This window comes from Miscanthus floridulus, chromosome 18, assembly GCF_019320115.1.
Source record: "Miscanthus floridulus cultivar M001 chromosome 18, ASM1932011v1, whole genome shotgun sequence".
In the NCBI taxonomy this organism is placed as follows: domain Eukaryota; kingdom Viridiplantae; phylum Streptophyta; class Magnoliopsida; order Poales; family Poaceae; genus Miscanthus; species Miscanthus floridulus.
The window spans coordinates 71,947,357-71,973,447 of record NC_089597.1 but is presented as its reverse complement, the minus strand read 5'-3'; the positions used below and the strand labels follow the sequence as shown (position 1 = coordinate 71,973,447).

At 45.8% G+C, this 26,091-nt stretch overlaps 1 protein-coding gene across 1 annotated transcript in view; it reads right to left on the bottom strand.

Moving 5' to 3' along the window:
* Positions 1 to 9,559: 9,559 nt before the first annotated feature.
* The window catches only part of LOC136524381 (protein MICRORCHIDIA 6-like), a 40,045-nt gene continuing 23,513 nt past the window's right edge, over positions 9,560 to 26,091 (bottom strand). Inside the window, exons 14-20 of the mRNA XM_066517779.1 lie at positions 19,534 to 19,582; positions 12,225 to 12,336; positions 11,346 to 11,665; positions 11,168 to 11,274; positions 11,030 to 11,079; positions 10,139 to 10,181; positions 9,560 to 9,765 (exon numbers count right to left, since the gene is read on the bottom strand). Coding sequence (XP_066373876.1) covers positions 9,631 to 9,765; positions 10,139 to 10,181; positions 11,030 to 11,079; positions 11,168 to 11,274; positions 11,346 to 11,665; positions 12,225 to 12,336; positions 19,534 to 19,582 — 816 coding nt within the window. The 3' untranslated portion in view covers positions 9,560 to 9,630. The remainder of the gene's footprint in view (positions 9,766 to 10,138; positions 10,182 to 11,029; positions 11,080 to 11,167; positions 11,275 to 11,345; positions 11,666 to 12,224; positions 12,337 to 19,533; positions 19,583 to 26,091) is intronic.

Here is a 26,091-nt window from a genome sequence, read left to right as displayed (position 1 = left end):
GCCGACCACCTTCAAACTAGCACCGCCTCTCTTCTTCAGCCAGAATAGGTGACGGAATAGATTGAAGTGGGGTAGGATGCCAAGGTATGCCTCACAAAAGTGGATGAAGATAGAAATGTGCAGAATGGTGTTGGGGTGCAGGTTGCATAGAGTAACCCCCTAGAGCTCCAATAGATCCCTTAGAAATGGGTGCACAGGAAACCCTAACCCACGCCAGAAATAGTCTTCGAATACTACAGCTTCGTCAGTATAAGGCATGGGAAAGGACTCACCGAGAGCTGGCCACCATCCAGCGGTCGCACGGTCGACGAGAACGCTGGCCTCCACCAATCGGTTTAGCTCAGCTTCTCCTATTCGCGATGGCACCCACTCCTCATCGTGTTGGGCCATGGCATCCGCCTTCTTGGGGCTCACCTTCTTTGGTTTTGCAGCTCCTCTCTTCGGCGCCATCTCTTAGATCTATTTAGGGCTCAGTGGTGGAGGCAGCTGTGTTTTTGGATTTGGTGGCGCGAGATGTGAGGACGAAGATGAAGTGGAAAAGGTGGGAATGGGGACTACGGCGGCACTATTATATAGGGTCCGCCCCACCGTTCCACATTTAAGGGTTTTTTGGGAACCGTTCCTGCGATCTATGCCGCTGCGATTTCTCCGATGCGATAAATGGGCCATTACCTGGGCTTCCACGCAAACCACAGCCCATAGCGCTCATTTATCGCTGCCTTCAGTTGCTCCTCGCTGAAATATCACTGGCTTCTCTGCTACTTATTGAGGCTCAGTAACTAACACTGTCCAGCCATTGCTTCAGTTTTTTCCTCCACGGTTGGATTACTCCGATAACTCCGCCTATAGCTCAGGGACTGGTGGTCTTTTCTGTTGTTTTTTGGTTGTTTCTCCATTTCTGACCCTGGCACCACGTGACTACGTCACCTACTGTTAGGCTCGGGGACTAAGTGGGCACACTTCACCATGCGGTGAATGTGCTGTGTCTCTTTTTGGGCCACGCCTGGGGAATGGCTGCCTGCTCGGCTGGTTTTCTACTTTTCATCTAGTTTCTGACCCTGGCATCACATGACTGCATCATCTGCTGTCAGGCTCAAGGACTAAGTGGGCACACTTCACTTCATGGTGAGTGTGCGGGGTTTTTTCTCGAAGACTACACGCCTATAGAGGAAGATTGACTCCTACAACTTTGTTCGGACTCTAAGTGGGCACACTTGGTTCACTACGGAGAAATTTTTTATTCTGAACTTGAGCTCCTTACACCCTTATGGCAAGCTATACTCGGGTCACTCTGCTCAGCGGTAGTTCACGCTGCTCGGTGATAGGTCATGCTGCTCGGCAATGGTTCACACTGCTCGGCGATGTTTCACGCTGCTCGGCAGTTCAGCATGGTGGTTGGACCATGAGCTTGACTGCTCAGCGTCATTCGCACCTGCTTGGACAAGCTCAAGATGGCATTGCACAATGGGTACAAGGCGCTCAGGGACTAGCTGTGGGGTGTATGACCCCAGATACCCACGGCAGACCACATGGGCTGCGCCCCTAGGGGTGGCCCAGCCCACAAGAAGAAGCCTTATGAGGCACGACTCTGCTTAGCGCCTTCCGCACGACATCGGGAAGATATCCTGAAGATAATATGAGATCTGTTAGGATATGTATGATCCCAAGATTCCTGTAATCAGTTATTACTTTCCGGTTATCTCTTACATCTAACCGACTTGTAACCCTGCCTCTCGGACTATATAAGGCAGGCAGGGACCCCCTCTAAAATCACAGCATATCATACGATAGCTAATACAAACCAACAGACCACAGGAGTAGGGTATTACGTCATACTGACGGCCTGAACCTATCTAACTCGTGTGTCTCTATTGCCTCCTTGTTCTTGATCTCGCGCTCCTCTACCGATCAATCTATCTTCGTGGGATACCCCTTGGAGGACTGCCGATGATATTCTGTCGACACACATCTTCAGAATAACACTAAGTGCTCACACCAACTGATCGCCGAGCTGCATACTCTATTTCATCACCATTGCTGATTCTTCTTCGGAGTTCATATATTTTATTTTTACATCATGTACTACCCATTCTACACATTTGTTTCACAGGGGCAGGGTTTGGTCAACGAGCTTACGCTCAGGGACTGGACAAGTTGAACATCGTTCGGGTGGTCTGACCACCTATCAGATGGACTTCACCGCCAACCAACTGGTTACTCAGCACTCACTCCTACTTGATGTTCACTTCATCGCTGACCAGTTGGTCGGACTGCTCATCGCATAGGCTTCATCGTCAGCTACGCTAGGACTCCTTGGTGTTCAGATTTTTCGTGCAAGCGTCACCAGCTAAGCTGGGGACTCCCTTGGTAGTCGAATCTTGCTACATATCATCGGTGTGCTATCAAGTTGCTCCATGCTGTTTGGATCAGGGTGCTTATCTTGGGCAGCACGTCCGGGGTCTTGTGAAGTACATGGCAGATGACATTGGCAAGCTTTCATTAAAAATTCTTTGACCCTACTACAAGATATCTTCGAATTCTTTCAGCAGGCTCGGGGACAACGTGTGTACACATCATCGCGCAATGATTGTATTTATTTCTACACTGGTTTATAGCGACATTGGGGACTAGGCTAGCACCTGAAGACTACTACTTTGGACCCTGGCACCACGTGACTACTTCACCTACTAGGCTCGGGGACTAAGTGGGCACACTTTATCTCGCGGTGAATGTGCTTATTTTTTGACTTAATCTTCTACAAAGTGACAACGTTCCTCCGCGCTGACTAAGTCAAGGATGCTAAGCGTCTAACTTCGACGCTCGGAACCTAAGTGGGCACACTTCATACAAGATGGAGACTTCAAATTTTTTTATCATGAGCCCTTACATCCTTCAGGCAAACCTCAGCTTTGAGTAAGTCTGGGCTTGCTCACAGTTGAACTGCTCGGACATCGTTCCCACTGCTCGAACAACAACTTGGATGACAGTTCAACTATTCAAACACCTGTTCAACTGCTTGGATACTCACTTCAACAGCTCGGCTCCCAGTTAAACTGGTCGAAAACCTGTTCCGAATGATCAGCAGCAAGTTGGACAGCTCAGACAAGCTCAAGACGGTGTTGATCAGCAGATACAAGGCGCTCAGGGACTAGCTATGGGGGTATAACCCCCGATATCCACAGGACAAGACATGGGCCACACCATCAGAGGTGGCCAAGCCCACAAGATCAAGGCGTGCGGCGCATGACATTGGTCGGCGTGCATCGCAAGGCTACAATAAGATATTATAATACCAAATAGGATATTTTCCTTGTAACCCTACCCCTCTAGAGTATATATGGAGGGGTAGGGGTCCCTAGACGGTGGATGTCATCTCTCATAATACAATTCACAAAGACACGTGACGTAGGGTATTATGTCAAGCTGACGGCCTAAACCTATCTAATCGTTGTCTCTTACGTTATGATGTAGACAAGGCCCGATCTTCCGATAGGTATGATAGCGTCGATTGGTGGAGACTCAACATTCATGATCTAGGCTTCAAACCAAGACTAATTTGGATCCTCGCAACAGTTACACCACTGCTCCGTTGGTTATCAACCACGCGAACGCGATTGACCTCGCCGAGAAGGCTTTCCTGCAAGCGAATCGAGAACACAAGCAAGAACGGAATGAACGCAATCTGAAATTGCAAATAAATATGAGTCTTATGATAATGAGAAGGAGTTCAAGTCTTTATTCGAAAGGACTAATCGCCACAGGCGAACAAGATTAAGAACTAGGACCCTGGTTCACACCAACCGGCCTTGGCGGCACAGTTGCAGCAAAACAACATTTGTTTCACAAGGAAATCAAGAACTAAATAAAACCCAAACCCTAAGGAGAGCGATGGCTGCTAATTATAAAGCCCCGGACGTCACCCCCTAGACGCGCCCCCTAATGGGCTCTAAGACGATACACGGCCCAACGGACTAAAAGACGGTGTCGCAGCACCCTGGCAGGACGCTAACTTGTTTTGATGATTCCCGTTGATTCCGAAGGGCTTTTGACGTGAGACCACTTGCATTAGCTTCCTTATCTAATTAGCTTTCCATCCATCTATGGATCATCGAAAATAGAGTATGGACGTGCCCGTGTGACCAGTTTTATGACATACTGGTCCTAGAACCCGATATGGGCTCTAACTTGATTTGGCCTCCACCTTGGTGACTCGAATCGGATGAGCTTCGGGTCTCTTTCTCGGTTAGGACACCCTCGCTGATCTCCTTGTCCTCTATCTCCAAGCATGGTCGTATGCATGGAGCTCATGTCCTTATCATCCTCCCTTTCTTGATGAAAAGCCATCCTCGGCGTCGATTTTGCTTGAAGTCGATCCTACACAACATGAGGACAAACGAGGTTTTCAAAATAACGGGAATGGATAATATTGTGAGAAAGAATATGACCATATGTCCAGGTTTGTAGCATGTCTTCTCCTACAAACATGTAGTTTGCTCGATTGAAATACACACGATCTTTGCCAATACTATCCTGCAAAAGATTAGTACTAACAAAAAATATATGTTCCCTTTCTTTGGATTCCACTTGTGTTCCAAAAGCAAAATGAGAGGAATTTGGCATAACAACAGTGTTGATTTTACTGTCCTCTAGTTGATCATTACTTTGCACAACAAAGGGAGAATTCAGATTTGTACAAATGTAAACTCGTTCCATCATATATTGTCCTTTGTTGTTATATTTGCCAAAAACATGATATGTATGTCTAGACAATAATAGAAATTCAGCATATGCATTAAGTTTCTCCTCCAAATAACTAATATTACACAGAACATCAAATTCAATGTAACCCAAAGTATTTAAAGAAGATAAAAGTTTCAGCTCATCAACATCACTAGCATTATGAATAACATGTTTATTTTCAACACAAGTGTTCGATTTCAGCACACATATAGCATGATCATTCTTCAATGATTACATGGGCATAACATAAATATCATCATACAAGTCATCTTCGTCACAAGGAATATCAAGCAAATCATCTTGTGACAAAGGTAAATCAAGCGAAGGCTCCACTAAAATTTGCTCTATCATAGCATGATTGGTGGAAAAATTCAGCACATCAAGAGAACTTTCACCTTCTGTGAGTTTAGCATCATGGGCATTACCTTCACATGAGGCTGTGAGCATCTCATTTCCTGTCTCGTCATCCTCGCTCTTTTGTACATTGTCCTACAAAAGGTTAGGCATAGCAAGAGGAATAACAAGAGATTGATCTAGTTGATGCACCTCATCATTTGAATTAATTTCAAGAGATGGATTAACAAAATTTTCTCTCATAAAATCTTTCATATCATTCCATGTGTGAGGTTTATCTGAAAAAATTAAAGACTCCCACCAAATTGATGCAGATTATCTCAAAACACCAGTTGCATTTTAAATTTTCCTCCGTTCGCACATATAACTTTGTGCAAAAATATTATCTATTTTAGTTTCCCACTCAATGTACTCATCAACACCAATACCATCATAAGTAGGCGGGGAAGAAAGAATAGATTGATCTGCGGGAAGAGGTGTAGCAGCAATAGTGCGTGGCTCATACATCATTGATGTCTCATATCGGTACGTGTTGTAACCTGTCATTGTTAGCATCAAATAAGAAAACACACAAGTATGTATTTTCCTATCAGCTACTATAGGATGTGGTCAAGGAGTAAAGTCACACACTCAAGCGTCTTACCACGGTCTTACAAGTGTTCTTACTAAAGCAACAGGCGGTGCAATCGGTCGGTGACTGTGATACCATTGTAGCTTGAGTGTAACAGTTGCAAGGCGACCCTGTACTTGGTTAGAAGAAAGTGGAGCTTGGACAGACACAATATAGTAAGAAGAAATAGCAATATTCGTAATTGAATAGCAAAGCTGAATAAGTATCCCGAGTACTTGTCTTAGTTGCTGGCCTATTAACGTTCCAAGTACCAGATGTATCAAGTGATGTGAATAGCAGGAATGTGATTAGGAACAAGACAAAAATCAGCACGCGCAAACACAGCTCAAATAGTGCTCTCTATGTGCTCCTCTAGATATTGTTCCACTTTTGCCCTTCTCTTTTTTCTTTATTTTTGGGTTGTCGTTGTTTTTTTTATTCTTTGACCTTTTCTTTTTTTTTTGGATATTTTTTCTTCACTTAGGAGCACAGAAGAAGTAACCATAAAAAATATGAGCTTAAACAAGTGAAAGGCGTGGCCTGTGGAAAATTTAGAAAACGTGCTCAAAATTGATAAAAAGCTTGTGACCACGAAAAGAGGATATTGTGACCAGTTTTTGGCCAAAATAAAAATTTTCGAACCCAACGAAGCGGGGGACGAGCGGATCCGAATTTTTTTTGATCGATTTTGATATATGGAACGTCGAAATCCGAGTTCGTATGCAAAAACTAGAGCAGTTTTAAGTACTGACTCCGAATTAGAGGACAAAACGGAAATAATGCACGCAAAAGTTGTTGCAGCGGCTATGGATAGATGCAAATAGTGAAGATAAGTGTAACAAATTAGATGCACGTGGACTAGGGATTGATGGATACAAAGGAAACACAGCAAGACGTAAAGGTGTTTACGGATTATGATGAACAACAAAGGAAAAGACACAAACTGGACTAAAAACGATCTATAACTAGCAACCAGAACTTGTCCTAGGACACAAACTCAACAACGCGAAATAGAGACGAAATTGCACGGCACAACGAGGCTATAGGACAGGGAATATGAGGAGGTGTATATTTTTTTGGCTTTTTCTGGACTATAGGTAAAACAAAAACAGTAACAATCTAAAAGGAAAAATAAAAGTATACCTAACGGGCAACAAGGTCTCTGATACCATTTGACGTAGACAATGTCCGATCTTCCGATAGTTACGATAGCGTCAATTAGTGGAGACTCGACGTTCACGGTCTAGGCTTTGAACCAAGACTAATTCGGATCCTCGCAACCGTTACACCACTGCTCCGTTGGTTATCAACCACGTGAACACGATTGACCTGGCCGAGAAGATTTTTTTGCAAGCGAATCGAGAACACAAGCAAGAACGGGATGAACGTAATCTAAAATTGCAAATAAATATGAGGTTTATGATAACAAGAAGGAGTTCAAGTCTTTATTCGAAAGTACTAATCGCCACAGGCGAACAAGATTAAGAACTGGGCCCTGGTTCACAGCAAGCGGCCTTGGCGGCACAATTACAGCAAAACGACGTCTGTTTCACAAAGAAATTAAGAACTAAATAAAACCTAAACCCTAAGAAAAACGACGGCTGCTAATTATAAAGCCCCGGACATCACCCCCCTAGACGCACCCCCTAATGGGCTCTAAGACGATACACGACCCAACGGACCAAAAGTCGGTGTCGCAACACCCTGGCAGATTTTGGACGCTGACTTGTTTCGACGATTTTCGTTGATTCCGAAGGGCTTTTGACGTGAGACCACTTGCATTGGCTTCCTTATCTAATTAGCTTTTCATCCATATGTGGATTGTCGAAAACAGAGTCCGGACGCGCCTATGTGACCAGTTTTATGACATATTGGTCCTGGAACCCGAGATTGGCTCGAACTTGATTTGGGCCTCCACCTTGGTGATTTGAACCGGATGAGCTTCGGGTCTCCTTCTCGGTTAGGACACCCTCGCTGATCTCCTCGTCCTCTATCTCCAAGCATGGTCGTATGCATAGAGCTTATGTCCTTATCACGTTCTGTGTCACCATCCGGTTTTCTCACACGCACCTCCACCGATTTATCTATTATCGTGGGCATACCACTCGGTAGACTGCCGGACGTATTTCGTCGACGAACACCCCCTTAGCAATCTTTCATTTTGCTGCATGAAGACAATATACAGTAGCGGATGTAAAATTTATAGAAGTAGTTTGCAAAATCCTTTGTATGTTAGAAAAGAAAAGAGAAAGCTTACCCATCAATCTATAACGTAAGGGTTCCACATAGGGATGAAAACGGATCGGATACGGACGAATATCATCGATATTACATTTATTTTTATATTTCTGTCTGGATTCGGATTCGAATACGGATAGTGTCAACTACGTCGGATATGATACGATTAGATATCGACATCATAAATATGCGATTTGAGTATTCGGATACGGATACGGTATCGGATGTTGGATATCCGGACTCGGATACGGACAGATTTCAGCCCCTCTAAACGGATTCGGTTTCGAATACGATCGAAAAATATCCGTACCGCTTTCATCACTGGTTCCACAGATAAGGAGTAATAAGCCGTGGCTCACGATGGCGTACCTGATCGATCGAGTTGCAGATGTACTGCTCTTGTCTTCGTGTCTTGTACTCGTATACAAATTATGATGAGGCAAGCGCACCCAAAACTATTCAGTATATATGAACAGCGGGGTGTCAATAGGTGTGGATTACTACTCCTAGTCCGTATGAATCGGAGAGGAAAGGCACTTTGGCACAAAGACGGGGGGGAACGATAAGAACCGATGGAGAGCCCGCTGACATAAGCCTAGCGCGAACGAACGTGCATAATCCTTCCATTCGGACTAAGTTAAAGGCAACCGAAAGCATAAGCACACCATGCACATGCACAGATAAACCGTGACACGGCAAATGTTTTTTTTCCCTTCTTATTTTGCGCTTGTTCAGTTTCATGAAGTTAGAATTTAAGGCTACTATAGTACTTTCGTTTTTATTTGACAATTAGTGTTCAATTATGGACTAATTAGGCTCAAAACATTCGTCTCGTAATTTCTCATCAAACTATGCAATTAGTATTTTTTTCGTCTACATTTAATGTTCCATGTACGAACCGTAAACATTCGATATGATAGGTACTGTAGCACTTTTTGAAAATTTAGAGTGGAACTAAACAAGGCGTTTGTATACGAGCTGTCGAGCTGACGTGCTGTACAGCTGGATCAGCAACGCTCTGCTTGGATGTTTCCGATGTTTTTACATCTGCTTGCTTTCACTGATCCGGCATGTTCACTGGTTGGTTTCTGGACTGGTTTAAACTGACTGGTGCTGGTTTATTGTGAGAGGAAAACACTGTTGGCTGGCTGGTTTGGGCTGGCTGAAACCAACAAGCGAACAGGCCGGATGATGTATCGTCACTTGCCTGATCGTCCGTTCTTTGTTCCTTTATACGGACGGCTGAGGTTTTCTCCGCGCAAACGGACGAAACAGGGGGCTACAGCGCGCGTGGGGCCCGATATCTTGCCCTGCTCCCAATCATGCCAAAGCTACACCTGTGACTGCGAGGCCGCAGAATTGCCCTACAGCCACGAACAAAAACTGCGAATATCTCGACGCAACCATCTCACATCGCAGGGCAATGAGACCGACTGTAAATATCTGAGTCCTAATTCTCTACTTCAGCTAGCCTTTCGGTTTCAGGCTTTTGAGAAGCGGTGGTGTTGTTTATATGTGAGTGAGACAGAGTCTAAGGAGCTCTTAGAGCTATTCTGCTATGCCTGCAAATCATGGTTCTTGGATCATCTACTACCAGGTCTACAGTCACCAAAAGATAAACACGTGAGTGGCTTATGCCATTTCTAAAACTTGATTATGAATCCAACGCTGGAGTTGTTTCTCTTAGCTCATATGAAGCCAATGCTGGAGCTGCTGCAGTGGCGACTGCGGCGCAACCCTTCAAGGCCATCAAATCGCAATTCGCCACTTAGGCCCTGGTACATCCGCCGCCACACATCAAGTTCCTTCCTCAATTTATCTGCCTGTTATGTGACGAGCAAGCGAAACAGCTGTCAGGAAACAAGATGAAAACTTTGTTTTGATAGAGAGATGGTGTTTTGTGACTGTAAATGGTTCCTGAAGGAACTGAACTCATTTAGCACAGAACTGCAGCACAAGTTTCCTTCTTCACAAACATGTTAAATCTCTTTTCCCAGTTATGAGGGGCGGTGTGTTTTGTGATTGTAAATGGTTCCTGAAGGAACTGAACTCATTTAGCACCGAACTGCAGCACAAGTTTCCTTCTTCACAAACATGTTAAATCTCTTTTCCCAGTTATGAGGGGCAGTCACTATGGGTTCATAAGGTCTGAACTAAAACAAATATATGAACTTGACGTTAGTATGGGCACATTACCTTAGAGGCCAGCTGCTTTCCTGCTTCCTCAAGTTCAGAACACCTTCAGAAGTAAGCACACTGGTTATTATGGTAACATGACTAAACCAGTTTCTTTTGAAAAAGAAAAAGAAAAAACATATCTACAATGCAATATTGCATTTTCTGAATCACGAATGCTGGGATAGTATGATATCCTTACTAACTATTACATTTTACAACTCTACAAAAAAGCGCACCTACATCCCACCCACTAGGGCACAAACCAAACAGTGAGCCCCTGAAATTCTTATTTGCTTTGTTGCTTGCTTTGAGCCTTGTAAGACTATCGTTCAAACAAAAGAGAATAAACTACCGCAGTGCGAGAAATGAATCTACAAAGCAGAAATTTTAGGTTGTAATCAATCTTTTCAAGCATTTATGAGTATAAGCTTATAGGTGATCCTCAGACAAGTTTGGGCATTAACTCAGAGAATTAACCAGATGCATTATGGAACAACATATCTCAGATGGAAGTCAATCTAATTTTGTGTGGTTTCCCTTTCAGATTTGTATTCTTAAATCCATTGTGCTTATTTTTGTGACTACTATTTTTTGCTTAGCTATAATAAGAAGAAAACTGGTGAGAGTTTATTCATATTTTGTAATGGAACTGTCATGTGTCATCTGAACTCATCTTTCTCATCTGCAATCTCTTCTCTCATCCCAAACAGCCAACTCCATCGATACATCCTCTCATTGGTGTTATTCAGTGGTGATCCAAAGGATCATTAAAACCCACTTATGGTACAAAGCCATTTCCTTACTTCATCTTTTAGTAATTTTATGACAGCTTTACACACAATGAATATGCAGAATGAAATTAGTAATTAAAGTGGTTATGAAGTAAAGAAAAAAGATTGCTTTACTCACTCAGCCTTTAGCATGGTATTCGAATCAAGTACAACTCTGAACTCTGCCATCTAGAAGTATGTGAATGATTGTAAGAAAAAAAAGAAATTGATATACTTTAAAAAAACAGCTCAATTAAGTAATCAGCACATTTCCAACCTCTGTGCCATTATCGCTTTCAGGTTTATCAAAATAAACATTGGTGTTCCGCCTTTTTTGAGATCTCCAGTGAATCTCTGAAGAAGACTTTCTTTGTTTGTATAGTTCTGCTTCCGGAACATTAATCAGAAAAAATATCAAAGGTAATCAAAGGAGATGAAATATAGATGAAACCAACCAGCTTGAGATTGTTGGGGTGCATATCTTAGTGAATGTAATGTTGTCCCCACATTTATGGTCATTGAAGGGCATGCATCATATCTCATTTGATCAAATGAGGTACCAACATCAGCATGCATAGGATCTTGTGCGTTATATCCATTTGAACAAGGGTGCAATCCTACAGATACCATGGCTCTTGAATTGTAACCATTAGTCTTTGTGGTAGATTGAGCTGCTAAGTTATCATCACTGTTTTCAGCAGTAGTTGATACATAATGTGCTGGAGGAGGCCTTTTCATGACCGGATTGTAACCAACCATATGGCAATGGTAAGTCCTGCGAGACATGGATTGTGCAGTTTGTCAACTACTTATCTGTCCATCATAAACATCAGTGCATATCCAAATACAAAAACAAGTATGTGTATAATAACGTGATTAGATAAATTCAAAGATATAAAATAAGGTACATGAACAGGCTCACTATGTAAATAGAGTGAAAGGACCTCTAGCTGAGTTGGTTAGATGGCTTGAATAGCACTCCTCAGGTCCTGGTTCGACTCCTCGTGGGAGCGAATTTTCAGGCTGGAGTTAAAACAAATCCCATCATCTGTCCCACGCCAAAGTACAGGTCTATGGCCCGGCCCCTGTCGTGGTCGTTCTCACATGGGCTACAGTGCCGTTGTATGGGTGGGGTAGGGATTCGGGGGTTTTCTCGACCTGTGTTAGGTCTTCTTAATACAATGCTCGGGGGCTGCCTTACCCCCGCAGGTCAAGTTTTTTTTAGAGAGCAATACATCTGATTCAGCTCTAATTCATATATGAACGTGCAAACCATATGTGGGGAGTGGTCCAATACGCAATGACTAAAGAAACCAAAGTAAAAGTGAACTAACCAATACTCTTTTGCCATGTCTTTCAATCGTGTCTCAAGTCTCTGGAAAAGTCCTGTCCTCTCAAAATCTTGCTTATCATGTGTAGGTCTTATGAAGTTTGCCTCCAAAACCCCTAGCAAATGGCAAAATTAGCATAATATATAAATTTCCTTTCAATTGATTCTAGTAAAATAATCAACTCCGCCTATATTGTCTCAACATAGCAGGTCCCAAGGCCTGGTAAAGGAGAAGGGCTGTGATAGGCGTGGCGAGCCAACGTTAAATCTAGCCATTCTAATGGAGATGAAACCCGAACGGAACAAAGTGGTGGAAACTGAAAGGAGAGACGTTAGAAATATTCAAGGAAAGGGTTATCAAAGAGAGCTCTTGGAAGGAAGAAGAGGACATAAACAACATGTGGGAGAAGATGGTAACCAACATTCGGAAGGTGGCCTCAGAGGTGTGTGGAGTAACCAACGAAAGTGGAGGCAAGGCTAAAGATACTTGGTGGTGGAACGAGGAAGTCCAAAGGGCTATTAAGGAGAAGAAAGAATGATATAGACGCTTGTACCATGACAGGAGTGTGGACAACATAGAGAAGTACAAGATGACAAAGAAGACTGCAAAACGAGCTGTAAGTGTGGCAAAGGGTAGAGCGTACAAAGATCTTTACCAACATTTGAGTACGAAGGAAGGAGAGAAGGACATTTATAAGATGGCTAGGGTTCATGAGAGAAAGACAAGGGACTTCAACCAAGTTAAGTGCATTAAGGATGAAAGGGAGCATCTCTTGGTGAAGGAGGATGGGATCCGACATCGATGGGAAGAGTATTTTGACAAATTGTTCAATGGTGAAAATACGGACACGGAGAATCCAACAATCTAAGGTCAGAGAGGCGTTGAAAAAGATAAAAGGAGGTAAGGCGATGGGACCGGATGGTATCCCAATCGAGGTGTGGAGATGCCTTGGGGACATAGCTATAGTATGGCTAACCAAGCTGTTCAACCATATTTTTCGATCAAACAAGATGTCTGACTAGTGGAGGAGAAGTATATTGGTACCGATCTACAAGAATAAAGGGGATATTCAAAGTGGTACTAATTATCGGGGAATTAAATTGATGAGCCATACTATGAAGCTATGGGAGAAAGTTATTGAGCATCGCTTGAGAGCAATAATGCGGGTCTCTATGAACCAATTTGGTTTCATGCCCGGAAGGTCAACCATGTAAGTCATTTTCTTAATAAGACAAGTTATGGAGCGGTATAGGGAGAAGAAGGACCTACATATGGTTTTTATTGACTTAGAGAAGGCTTATGATAAAATACCAAGGAATGTTATGTGGTGGGCTTTAGACAAACATAAAGTCCCAACGAAGTACGTCGGGCTCATTAAGGACATGTACAATAATGTTGTGGCTAGTGTTCGAATAAGTGATGGAGACACGGATGACTTCCCGATTAGGATAAGACTACATCAAGGGTCAGCTTTGAGCCCTTATCTGTTTGCCTTAGTGATGGATGAGGTCACAAGGGACATACAAGGTGACATCCCTTGGTGTATGCTTTTCGCGGACAATGTAGTGTTAATTGATGAAAGCCATACATGAGTGAATCAGAAACTTGAGTTATGGCGGGAGACTTTGGAGTCCAAAGGTTTTAGACTCAGTAGAACTAAAACTAAATATATAAGATGTGACTTTGGCACTACTACTCGTGAGGAGGAAGATATTAGTTTGAAAGGTCAAGTAGTGCCTAAGAAAGATACATTTCGATATTTAGAATTAATGCTACAGAGAGACAGGGATATTGATGAAGATGTTAGCCATAGAATTAAAGCAAGGTGGATAAAGTGGTGCCAAACATCTGGTGTCCTATGTGACAAAAGGGTACCACAAAAGCTAAAAGGCAAGTTTTATAGGACGACGATTAGACCTGCTATGTTGTATGGTGCAGAATATTGGCCTACGAAAAGACGACATGTTCAACAGATAAGTGTCGCGAAAATACATATGTTGCGTTGGATTTACAGTCATACAAGAAGGTATCGAGTTCGGAACTGATATACGTGATAGATTAAGGGTAGCACCAATTGAAGAAAAGATTGTCCAATACCGGTTGAGATGGTTTGGACATATCCAACGAAGACCTCCAGAGGCACCGGTGCGTAGTGGAATCCTAAGTCAGGATAGTAATGTGAAGAGAGGCAGAGGAAGACCGAAGTTGATTTGGGTAGAGACAATAAAATGAGACTTGAAAGGATGGAATATACCCAAAGACTTAGCCTTAGATAGAAGTGCTTGGAAACAAGCTATTCACGTGCCTGAACCTTGATTGCTTCGGCTGGGTTTCAACTCTAGCCTACCCCAACTTGTTTGGGACTTAAAGGCTTTGTTGTTGTTGTGATTGATAGATATGTACATTAGGAAAGCGTATATTAGGCAAGTCTATATTTAGTATGATTAGCACCTGCCATGTATTGCATGTAAGCTGCCATGTATTGGCTATATATATCAAGGTCACCCCCCCACGTTGGGTGTGTGGTGTTTCCCTTCTATCTCTGTTATTCTACATGGTATCACAGACCGAGATCAATTAGATCCCGGACCTTCCACTTCCGCCTCCTTCCTCCCCACCTCTCTCCTGGGCGCCCATCCTCCTGTGGCGAGATGTCTTCCAACGCCGATGCCTCGGCCGCAGCCGCTGCTGCACCACCACCGCCGCAGGCCGTCGTCGTCCACCCCTACACCGCCGTGAACGTGAAGACTCACATTCCGGTTACCCTGGAGATGAAGAATCCCAACTTCACCAAGTGGGCTTCGTTCTTCAAGGCCTTGTGTGGGAAATTCAGCCTTCGCCCCCACATCGACGGGCCAACCCCTCCGACTGCTGATCCATCGTGGGACATTGCCGAGTGCACTGTCCGCGGCTGGATCCACAACACCGTCGACGACTCGGTTCTTGATCTTGCCATCACCGACGAGAACCAGTCCGCCCGCGAGCTGTGGGTGGCGATTGAGGGCCTCTTCCGTTCCAATCGCGCGCCCCGGGCCGTCTTCCTGCTTGAGGAGTTTCACTCCTTGAAACAGGGTGACTCGACGATTGACGAGTACTGCCAGCGCCTCAAGATCAAGGCCGCCGCTCTTCGGGACGTCGGCCACACCATCGAGGACTCCCAACTCGTCCTCAGCCTCCTACGCGGCCTCAACCAACGCTACACTGCCACTGCCGACGACATCGCCAACTCCCCCGAGCTGCCCTCCGTCTCCAGGGCGCGAGAAATGCTCTCCCTCAAAGAGCTGCGCCTCGCCAACGACGAGAAGACCACGGCTGCATCTGCCATGGTGGCCGCCTCTGGCTCCTGCACTTCTCCAGGGTGCCGCCCCTCCTCCTCTGTGGCCACTGGCGCTGCTCCCAAGGGCTCTGGGGGCGGCAAGAAAGGCAAGGGCGGCAAGAAACAGGGCGGCTGGCGCGGCCAAGGCACCGGCGCTGGCTGGCAGCAGGGCAGCGACAGTGGACAGCAAGGGGGCAACCGCCCCATGGGGCCCTGGTTCTGCTACAACCCATGGTCCTTCCAGGGCGGCGTTCCTCCTCCAGGCCGCAGCTGGCAGCAGGGCAACAGCCCCGGCGGCTGGCCCCCTCACGGTGACCAGGGCATCATGGGTGCCAATCCGCAGGCCCACACCGTCTTCGCTCCCCCTCCGCCAGCTCCATCCGCTCCACTGTGGGATCAGGCTGGTCTCATCGCCGCCTTGAACCAGATGGCGCTCCAGAACTCCGGCTGGGTCATGGACTCCGGCGCCACCTCCCACATGCACAACTCGGATGGTATACTCCTCTCCCGTCAACTCTCTTCTATCCCATCCATCACTGTTGGCAGCGGCCATCATCTTCCTGTCTCTTGCTCCGGCAGCTCCACATTACCAGGCCACGCATCTCCCTTCTCGCTTCGCAATGTTCTAGTTGTCCCCTCTCTAGTGCGCAACTTACTTTCGGTTCGCCAATTCACTCGTGACAACAATTGCACTATCGAATTTGACGCAATTGGCTTTTCTGTTAAGGACCTACAGACCAGATGCGTGATTCTTCGCTCCAATAGCTCCGACGGCCTCTACACCGTCCCTGCCACGCCACAAGCCAACCTCGTCACCTCCACCGACCTATGGCATCATCGTCTTGGTCATCCAGGAGCTGCTGCCCTCCATTTGCTTAGACAAAATAATTCCATTTCCTGTAATAAATCAGCTCATACTCTGTCACTCATGTCAACTTGGCAACTTGGCAAGCATGTGCGGCTGCCTTTTGGCAATTCCAGTTCAGTTTCCTCTTTACCTTTTGAGCTTATACACTGTGATGTTTGGACATCCCCGGTCGCTAGTATTTCTGGTGCACAGTACTACCTTGTCATCCTCGATGACTTCACCCACTTTTGCTGGACCTTCCCCCTAGTCCACAAGTCCGAGGTAGCTACTCACATCACTCAGTTTTGCGCCTTCATCCACACACAGTTCAGCCTTCCTATCAAGGCTGTTCAGGCCCACAATGGCACTGAATTCGTCAACAATGCCCTCGCCACCTTCTTCGCCTCTAGCGGCATTCACTTACGCCTCTCCTGCCCTTACACCTCCCCTCAAAACGGCAAGGCTGAACGTATCATCCGTTCTCTGAACAACATATGTCGCACGCTGCTCATCCACGCCCACATGCCACCCAAATATTGGGCAGAGGCGCTAGCTACAGCCACATATCTCCTCAACAGGCGCCCCTGCTCAGCCATTCACCATAGAGTTCCCTATGAGCAACTCTTCAAGCAGTCCCCAGACTACACTATTCTTCGTGTCTTCGGTTGCCTCTGCTATCCCAACCTCACCGCCACTTCCAAACACAAGCTGGCCCCTCGCTCCACAGCCTGTCTTTCTTGGATACCTCTCCTCTCACAAGGGTTATCGGTGTCTCGACCTCACAACTAGACGGATTATCATCTCCCGTCATGTTGTCTTCGACGAGAATCATTTTCCGTTCAGCACTGACCCCACCAGTGAGCCCACAAGCTCTCTGGATTTTCTTCTTCCAGGTCCTGCTGCGCCGGTGCACCACACTGCCACCATGGTGCCCCCTGCGGTCACTCCGTCGCCAGTCGCCGCTGAGCAGCCGCGACGCCGAGCTCAACTGGAGGAGCTTGTTGAGGACCCCGCCATCCTACAGATTGGCCCGGTCCTTCCTCCTGGCACGGCTGCTCCTGCTCCGACCGGTCCACCTCTACGGGTCTACGTTCGGCGGCGTGCTGGTGCTCCCGCCCCGGCTGCTGAGCCAGCTCCTGCACCACTGTCTGCACCAGTCGTGGAGGTGCCCCCGCCGGCGCCCGCTGTTCCAGAACAGCCGGCTCCAGCTCCAGTTGTGGCAGCCGGTCCGCCACCTCCTACTTCGAGCCGACCTGTGACGCGCCTCCAGACAGGCTCACTGAAGCCTGTTGATCGTTACGGCTTCCCATCGTCTGCTCACGTCGCCGCCGCCTCCACTGCCTCACCCATTCCCCGCGACTACAGAGGGGCCCTTGCCGACCCCTAGTGGCGCGCGGCCATGGCTGAGGAGTACAAGGCTCTCGTCGACAACGACACGTAGCGACTCGTTTCCCGGCCCCCAGGTGCCAATGTGGTGACAGGCAAGTGGATCTTCCGGCACAAGTTCCACTCCGATGGCACCCTGGCTCGTCACAAGGCTCGCTGGGTCGTTCGCGGCTTCACCCAGCGCCACGGCATCGACTACGACGAAACGTTCAGCCCCGTCGTCAAGCCTGCCACCATTCGGGTCGTCCTCAGCATCGCCGCTTCTCGTCAGTGGCCCATTCACCAGCTGGACGTGAAGAATGCCTTTCTTCACGGTCACCTGCACGAGACGGTCTACTGTCAGCAGCCCCTCGGCTTCGTCGACCCGGCGCGTCCCGACGCAGTCTGTCTTCTTCAGCGCTCCCTTTACGGCCTCAAGCAGGCCCCGCGGGCGTGGCACCAGCGCTTCGCCACGTCCGTTCGACAGCTCGGCTTCGTCGCTTCTGCCACCGACACCTCCCTCTTCGTCTATACTGAGGGTGGCGCCAGTGCCTACTTGCTGCTGTACGTCGACGACATCGTCCTCACGGCTTCCTCGGATGCTCTGCTCCGCCGCATCATCGGTCGCCTTCACTCTGAGTTTGCCATGACGGACCTTGGGGAGCTCCATCACTTCCTGGGGATCTCCGTCACTCGCTCCTCCGACGGGCTCTTCCTCAGCCAAAGGCAGTACGCGGTGGATCTTCTTCAGAAGGCGGGCATGGCCGAATGTCACTCGACATCAACGCCTGTCGACTCTCGTGCCAAGCTCTCTGCCACGGAGGGCGCTCCCGTCGCCGACCCCGCCACGTACCAGAGTCTCGCCGGCTCACTTCAGTACTTGACACTTACTCGCCCCGACCTGGCGTACGCTGTGCAGCAGGTGTGCCTCTTCATGCATGATCCGCGCGAAGCTCACCTTGCGCTGATCAAGCGCATACTTCGGTATGTGAAGGGCACACTGTCGGCTGGCCTCCACATCAGCACTGGGCATATCGACAAGTTGATTGCCTACTCCGACGCTGACTGGGCAGGGTGCCCCGACTCCCGCCGCTCCACCTCCGGCTTCTGCGTCTTCCTCGGCGACAGCTTGGTGTCCTGGTCGTCCAAACAGCAAACCACGGTGTCCCGGTCCAGTGCGGAGGCCGAGTACCGGGCTGTTGCTCATGTGGTCGCAGAGTGCTGTTGGCTTCGACAGCTTCTTCAGGAACTTCACGTTCCATTGAAGGTCGCCACAGTTGTCTACTGTGACAACGTCAGCACTGTCTATATGACAGCCAACCCGGTCCACCACCGTCGTACCAAGCACATTGAGATCGACATCCATTTCGTCCGTGAGAAGGTGGCTCTCGGCGAGGTTCGCGTTCTCCATGTGCCGTCCAAGTATCAGTTTGCTGATCTCATGACAAAGGGGCTGCCGGTTCAGCTCTTTGAGGATTTTCGGTCCAGTCTGTGCATCCGGAATCCTGATGCTTCGACTGAGGGCGGCTGATAGATATGTACATTAGGAAAGTGTATATTAGGCAAGTCTATATTTAGTATGATTAGCACCTGCCATGTATTGCATGTAAGCTGCCATGTATTGGCTATATATATCAAGGTCACCCCCCCACGTTGAGTGTGTGGTGTTTCCCTTCTATCTCTGTTATTCTACAGTGATTCTAGTAAAATAATCAATACAAAAAAACTACGAGGAATAAAAATAAGGCAACAGAGTCAAAAAAAAAAATAGTGCGAGTTCTTACCAGCAATGCCTCTTCTACGTCCACTACATGAGCCTGCACACCAATAGGGCTGAGGAAGAAAAAAAATATGGAATGAGGAATGAATGAAACATGGCCTAAAGAAATGTGGAATGAGGAATGAATGAAACATGGCCCATCAGCATTTAATATCAAGTATAAAGCGAAGTGGATTTGAAAGGTGACTTTTTATGAACTAGATGGCCCTGAACTCGAGCATTATGATCATGGTGATAACACTGAGGTGAGAGATACGCTGAGGAACTTCTACACATCCATTGTTTGGTTCAATATGATAAGAATCACATCCTTACTAAAGGATAGAAACTATATGGAATGAAACTAAGAAGATTATAGAACGAAAATTGAAATGACTCTAATCCCTAAATTTTGTACGTGCTGCCATGCTATAGTGCTGTACTGTCATGAACAGTGACCCAAGTCGCTGCACATGACACATCTTAGAATAAGGTGAGCTGTGACATTAAGATATATAAAAAGTGAATGTTAAAAAAAAAAAGAAGAAAAACCTAAACTCCAAATACGTTTTACACAGCATACACAGTGCCCCTTGGAAGGAGAAGTTTGTAGCAATGGCCTATAGTGTTTTTTTTCTCAAATCTGAAGGAAACTGTATGTTCCTATATTAAGAAGAAATAAACTTAGGTTCAGATGTGCTCGTGTAGCATAGCTATGAGTCTTCCAAGTGAGAATGACCCCAGCCACGGCTCAAACCCTTGGCCTCAAGAAAAGAAAAGGCCTCTCTGTGCGTCCCCTTGTGGATAAGACCTGGAGGTCAGCCTTTTCTCGACACTTAGCAAATGGCCATGCAGCATCTTTCCCTGGGGTCGTTTTTTTTTTTGGTAAAACTCAGGTTCACAGGAAGGAGCTAAAGAAGTTCCTTGCAGGAACAACAACATAGAAAATAGAAAAAGGAACAGCCGCGACCTAGAACAGCTAGACCAACTCCCTAATCCTGTACAGACCGAGTGCCATTCACTACACATGACAATGGCCCTATAGTTTATCCTGATTGTATCCTGGCCCTCCAACAATTTTCTATTCATATAAGTGGAAAATTGATACAACACTATTTCAAAAAATCAGATTCTTACGCATTCAAGAAGAAAACAAAGAATAAGATCTTGGAACACTACTTGAAAGAATGATATTCAGATTATGCCACTCAAGAATTTGAATTTCAAGTCCTGAAATACCATGCAAGGAGCTGGATGTGATCTTGGTGTGGTCAGGGATGACAGGAGTCATTCCCCCTGGAAAAGGTAATCTTGATGTGATCTTGGTGTCAAGCGTGTCAAGCGAGTCGTCTCCCATCCTGGCCCGGTTGACAGCCCCTCATCCGGAAGGGAGAGACGTGGCGTGCTAAGGAAAGAGCAGGTAGCAGATCCGCATCAATGGTGGTCGCGGTTTCGGGCGTCGGCTCCATCCAAACCCAAAACCAGGGACCCATTGGAGGGAGAAGAGATCCAGGATTTCTGGGGACAGCTGTGGTTCGTCCCCAATTCCAGCCCTAGAGTTAGGGTTCGAGGGGAGAGAGACAAGAACCTGGTGTGGATTCGCCGGGATCTGTGGCTCGCCAAAACCTTCAAGCCCGCGGATTGTTTTCCGGTTGGCGACGGTGACAAGTGGGATAAGCCGCCGGCCAAGTTGAGTTTTGCATAAGACATCTGGGGTGAAGGGAAGAGGCAGAGCTTCGTCAAGGGATCCATGGCGGGAAGAGGAAGGGGACGGGGCCCCAGACCCCGTAGTCCTGAGGAGAATTGGGGGGCCTGGGGTGGAGGAAATTGGAACCAGTTCCCGCAGCAGGCTCCTCCACCCTTCTATGGTCATCCACCGCCGCCACCACCCTTCGGCGTCTTCCCAAATCAAGGTCCGATTCATCCTCATCCCCCTCCTCAACAAGGTTTCCATCGTTCGTTTGATGCTACCCGACCTAGAGGAGGCAGCAACCTTGGCAGAGGGAGGGGAAGGCCACAGCAACTGACCAGGTAGAATGGTGGGCAAACTCAGAATCAAGCTATGAATGTGAGGGAGCAGCATAGGGATGGAGCTCCAAGGATTGAGGGTAACATTCAGGCTGAGGGTGTGATAAAGAACTCAGGAGCTACTCTAAATAGGAATTTGTATGTTGTCTGCTTTAACTGCGGAGAGATGGGGCATCTGAGCTCTAGCTATAATCGACCCAAGGTTTGCTTCAACTGTCGCCTCACCGATCATGTTGTGGAGCAGTGTCCTGAATGGCTCAAACCACCAATGGCTGCTCAGTACTATGGAAGTGCTTGTGTAGGTCTTGGCTTTTATCATATTGATGTGGGAGTTAGGGACAACAGATTTAGTCACTGGAATGGTATGGATAACTTTGGGGTGCTCAGTATTGCGGAAGGGGAAATGGATGAGGCAGGGATCTTAGAAAATCTGAGAGAGTTGTTTGATAAGGACTGGAATTGGCAGCTGAAGAAGACTGATGATACCAGTTATATTGTCAGATTTCCTCCTAGTAGGAAGGTTGAGAATTTTATGATTGGGAAGGCCTCTCTCTTTCAACTGAATAGGCCCAAAGTTGTTGCATCACTGAGTGTGTGGAATGGGGATGTGGAACCAGTTGGGAATTTGATTGAAGTATGGGTTTAGATCAAGGGAATCCCCCCCAAGTGGGTTGATTGGAACACGGTGAGGGAGGCTGCTTCAAGTCTTGGTCTGATGATAGAGCTAGACTGGCACTCAGTGTTTGACAGTTTCTTTAGTTTGGTCAGAGTCAAGATCCTTTGTAAAGACCCTACCAGAATTCCCAAAGGAAGACTGTATGTGTTCAAGGCTGGGGTGTACAAAATCTCGTTCAATCCTGAGGGATATATGTCCAAGCTGATAATTCAACTGATGGTGATTCTGGAGATGTTGAGGAATTAGAGGATGACTTGTTGGATGATGATGATCCTAAGGACAATCCAAAAGGGAATGATGATGACCCAAAGAAGGACAAGGACCATGAACCACGGGAGAGGGAGTTACCTGAACCGTCAGATAAACCACATGGAGGTGGTAGCTCTTCTGCGGGTGGCAAATCGTCCAAAAGAGCACTGTTGTTTGAAGATGATAGTTTCCTAACTTAGAAGGATGCCTTAGCAATTGATTGTGCAAATCTGCTTGGAGCCATGGAATTAGAAGTGGAGGATGGTGATGATGAAGCTCTAGAAGACGAAAGTTCCTTGATGTTACATGATGACAATGAGAAAATCCAATTATTAGACGAGTGGATATATGATCTGCAAGCAAAGAACCCAAGTTTTCTGGACAAAGACATAGATAGCAATAGCTCTGAATTGCTACAGCAGGATAAGCAAGACTTCTGGAATGAAAGCTCTCAGATGACAGAAAAGTACAATGACAGTGAGGAAGATTTTGTGTGGACGCAGCCCAGTGATGAAGTGCTAGAAAGACTTCAAGCTGATGATAACAGGGAGAAGACAAAGCCGATTAACAAGAAACAACAGTGGGGGCCTGTGATTCCTTTAAGGAGGAGTAGCAGAAGGGTTGATGATGGCAAGAAGGTCATGGAATGTGCCCAGGAATTTAAGAGAAAATGGTATCTAGAAGACAATGCAGGTATAAGAAAAAAACCTACTAAACCCCATCCTGTCTCTAAAAATCTGTTAATTTCTGTGGCCAAGGATATTGGCATAGATGTAGAGGATGGACATCATATTTTAGACAAGATAGTACAATTAGATTTTGCTAGAATGGGTGATATGCTTTCTAAAGGTAGTCATGTTGGTTGTTCTAGTAAGGCACTTACCTCTAGTTTAGGTTCTCAGGATAATATCAACAACCTGGATGGTAATATCAACACACCCGAGAAAAATGATCAGGATGGAAATCCTGGTCCGTCTAGGGACGACCAGGAATTAGGTTGGTCCAAAGTAGGGCCTAGAAAGAAGAACAAGAAAAGATATAAATGATAGGTTTGCTTTGGAATATTAGAGGTCTGGGTAAGCTTGGTAGGGTTCCAGCCCTAGTTAGTAGAATCAAGGATTCTCATGCTGGTTTTGTAGGCATTATGGAGACCAAGAAAAACTCTCTGTCAGTAGGTTTTCTGAAGACTTTGTCTAGTAATGTTCCTTTTGCTTGGCATCATTTAGAAGCTAAAGGCTCAGCAGGAGGAATCCTGGTTGGTGCTAACATGGATATTTTTAACATGGTAGTGGGTGATGTCCTTAAGTTTTCGGTTAGTGTAATGCTTACTAACAAAGCTAACGGGTTTGTCTGGAAGCTTGTTGTGGTTTATGGACCAGCTTATGATGATCTTAAGCAAGAGTTCTTAGAAGAGTTAGAAACTGTGATGGGCGCTTGGAATGGCCCAGTTTTGGTTGGGGGTGATTTTAACCTTGTTAGGTTTGCCTCTGATAAAAATAATGGAGTGTATAATCATAGGTGGGCTGATGAGTTTAACAGTTGGGTTAACAAGTGGGCTTTGATTGCGCTGAATCCTAGTAATAAAAAATTTACCTGGACAAATAATCAAGAGCACCCTATTTTAGCTAAGATTGACAGGATCTTTGTCTCTGGTTTGTGGGATGCTACTTTTCCTTTGTCCAGTGTCAAAGCTCTAGATAGATTTCCAAGTGATCATAACCCTCTAGTTTTAGATTCTGGGAAGAATACTTGCTTTGGCAAAAAGAGGTTTCGTTTTGAGAAATGGTGGCTGGAAAAAGAGTCCTTTTCTAGTATAGTGGAGAAAGCTTGGGAAACTCCTTGCACCCTGACTAATTGTATGGACAGATGGCAATTTAGAGTGAGGACCTTAAGAAGGATGATTAGGGGGTGGGCAGCAAGCGAGGTAGCTGCCCAGAATAGAGCCAAAGTGGAGTTGTCTAAGGAGTTCACTAGAATAGAAAGTGTAGCTGAAATCATGGAGTTGTCTAGTGTTGACAGGCAGGAGTTAGCTCAAATTGAAGATAAGTTAGAACAGAATTGGTCATTAGAAGAGATTAGAGTTAGACAACGTTCTAGGGATAGAAACATTTTCGAGAGTGATAAGAATACGGCATATTTTCAAGCGGTTGCTAACCAACGGAGTAGATAAAAGAAAATAGAATGCCTTGAAAGCCCTACTGGTTTGGTTTATGACCAGAAAGGGATGATGAGAGTGGCAGTAGATTTTTACAAAAATCTGTTTGCTAAGGACCCAGAGCCTTTCTTTAAGTTGGGACAAAATTTTTGGGAAGAGGAGGATACATAGCACCTTTTTCTAAGTCAGAGATCAAAGACGCCATTTTTAGCTGTTATGCAGAAGGTGCCCCTGGGCCGGATGGCTTATCCTTCCTCTTCTACCAAAAGTTTTGAAATCTCATTAAAAATGATGTGGTGCATCTTTTTAATGATTTTCATAGGGGTGACTTAGACCTTAAGAGACTCAATTTTGCCTTGGTTACACTTATTCCAAAGGTAGGGGAGGCAACAAACATGAAGCAATTCAGACCTATCAGTTTGTTAAATTGCAGCTTCAAAATTTTCTCTAAATTGCTAACTCTTAGGTTGACCTCTGTGGTTCAAAGGATAGTTGCTCCAACTCAATCTGCGTTCATAAAAGGAAGATATATTTTAGAAAGTGTAGTAGTAGCTCATGAGTTGGTTCATAGTGTGCATCAGAGTGGTGAACCTGGGGTTATTCTTAAACTAGACTATGAAAAAGCTTATGATAGAGTGTCTTGGAGTTTTCTCTTTGATATGTTAGAAACCTGAGGTTTTGATCCAGTTTGGATAAACTGGATTAGACACATTGTGGTGGGAGGATCTTTGGGTATTATGGTAAATGGGGAGGAAAGTTCCTATTTTAAGCCTGGCAAGGGCTTAAGACAGGGAGATTCTTTATCCCCTTTTCTTTTCAACTTAGTTGGAGATGGTCTGTCTAGAATGTTGAAAAAAGCTGTAGATAGAGGGATTGTGACAGGGCTCCTAGAAGACTTTAGGCAAGAGGGTATTATGGCTCTGCAGTATGCAGATGACACCATTTTATTTTCCAAAGCTGAGGAATCGGTGTTGGAAAATCTTAAATGTATTCTTATGTGGTATGAACAAATTTCGGGTATGAGAATCAATTTCCACAAAAGTGAAATGATCCCAATCAACTTAGAGGATGATGAAGTACACAGATTAGCCCATATTCTCTCCTGCCCTGTTGGCAATTTCCCTATTAAGTAACTAGGTATTTCGCTACATTTTGATGTTCTGACCAGGGATGACATACAACCTTTAGTGGATAAAATCATGAACAAAATTGCAAGATGGAGAGGAAGGTTGATGTCCCTTGCTGCTAGGGTAGTTTTAATCAAATCCTGTCTTTCTAGTATACCGGTTTATCTCCTGTCTTTTATCAAATTCCCTAAATGGGCCATTAAAATGTTAAACACCCACATGGGTAATTTTCTTTGGGATGGTTCTGAGAATAATCATAGATATCACTTAGCCAACTGGGAGTTAGTTTCTATGCATAAGGAATTTGGTGGTCTTGGGGTCCCTAATCTGAGAGATCTAAACTTGTGC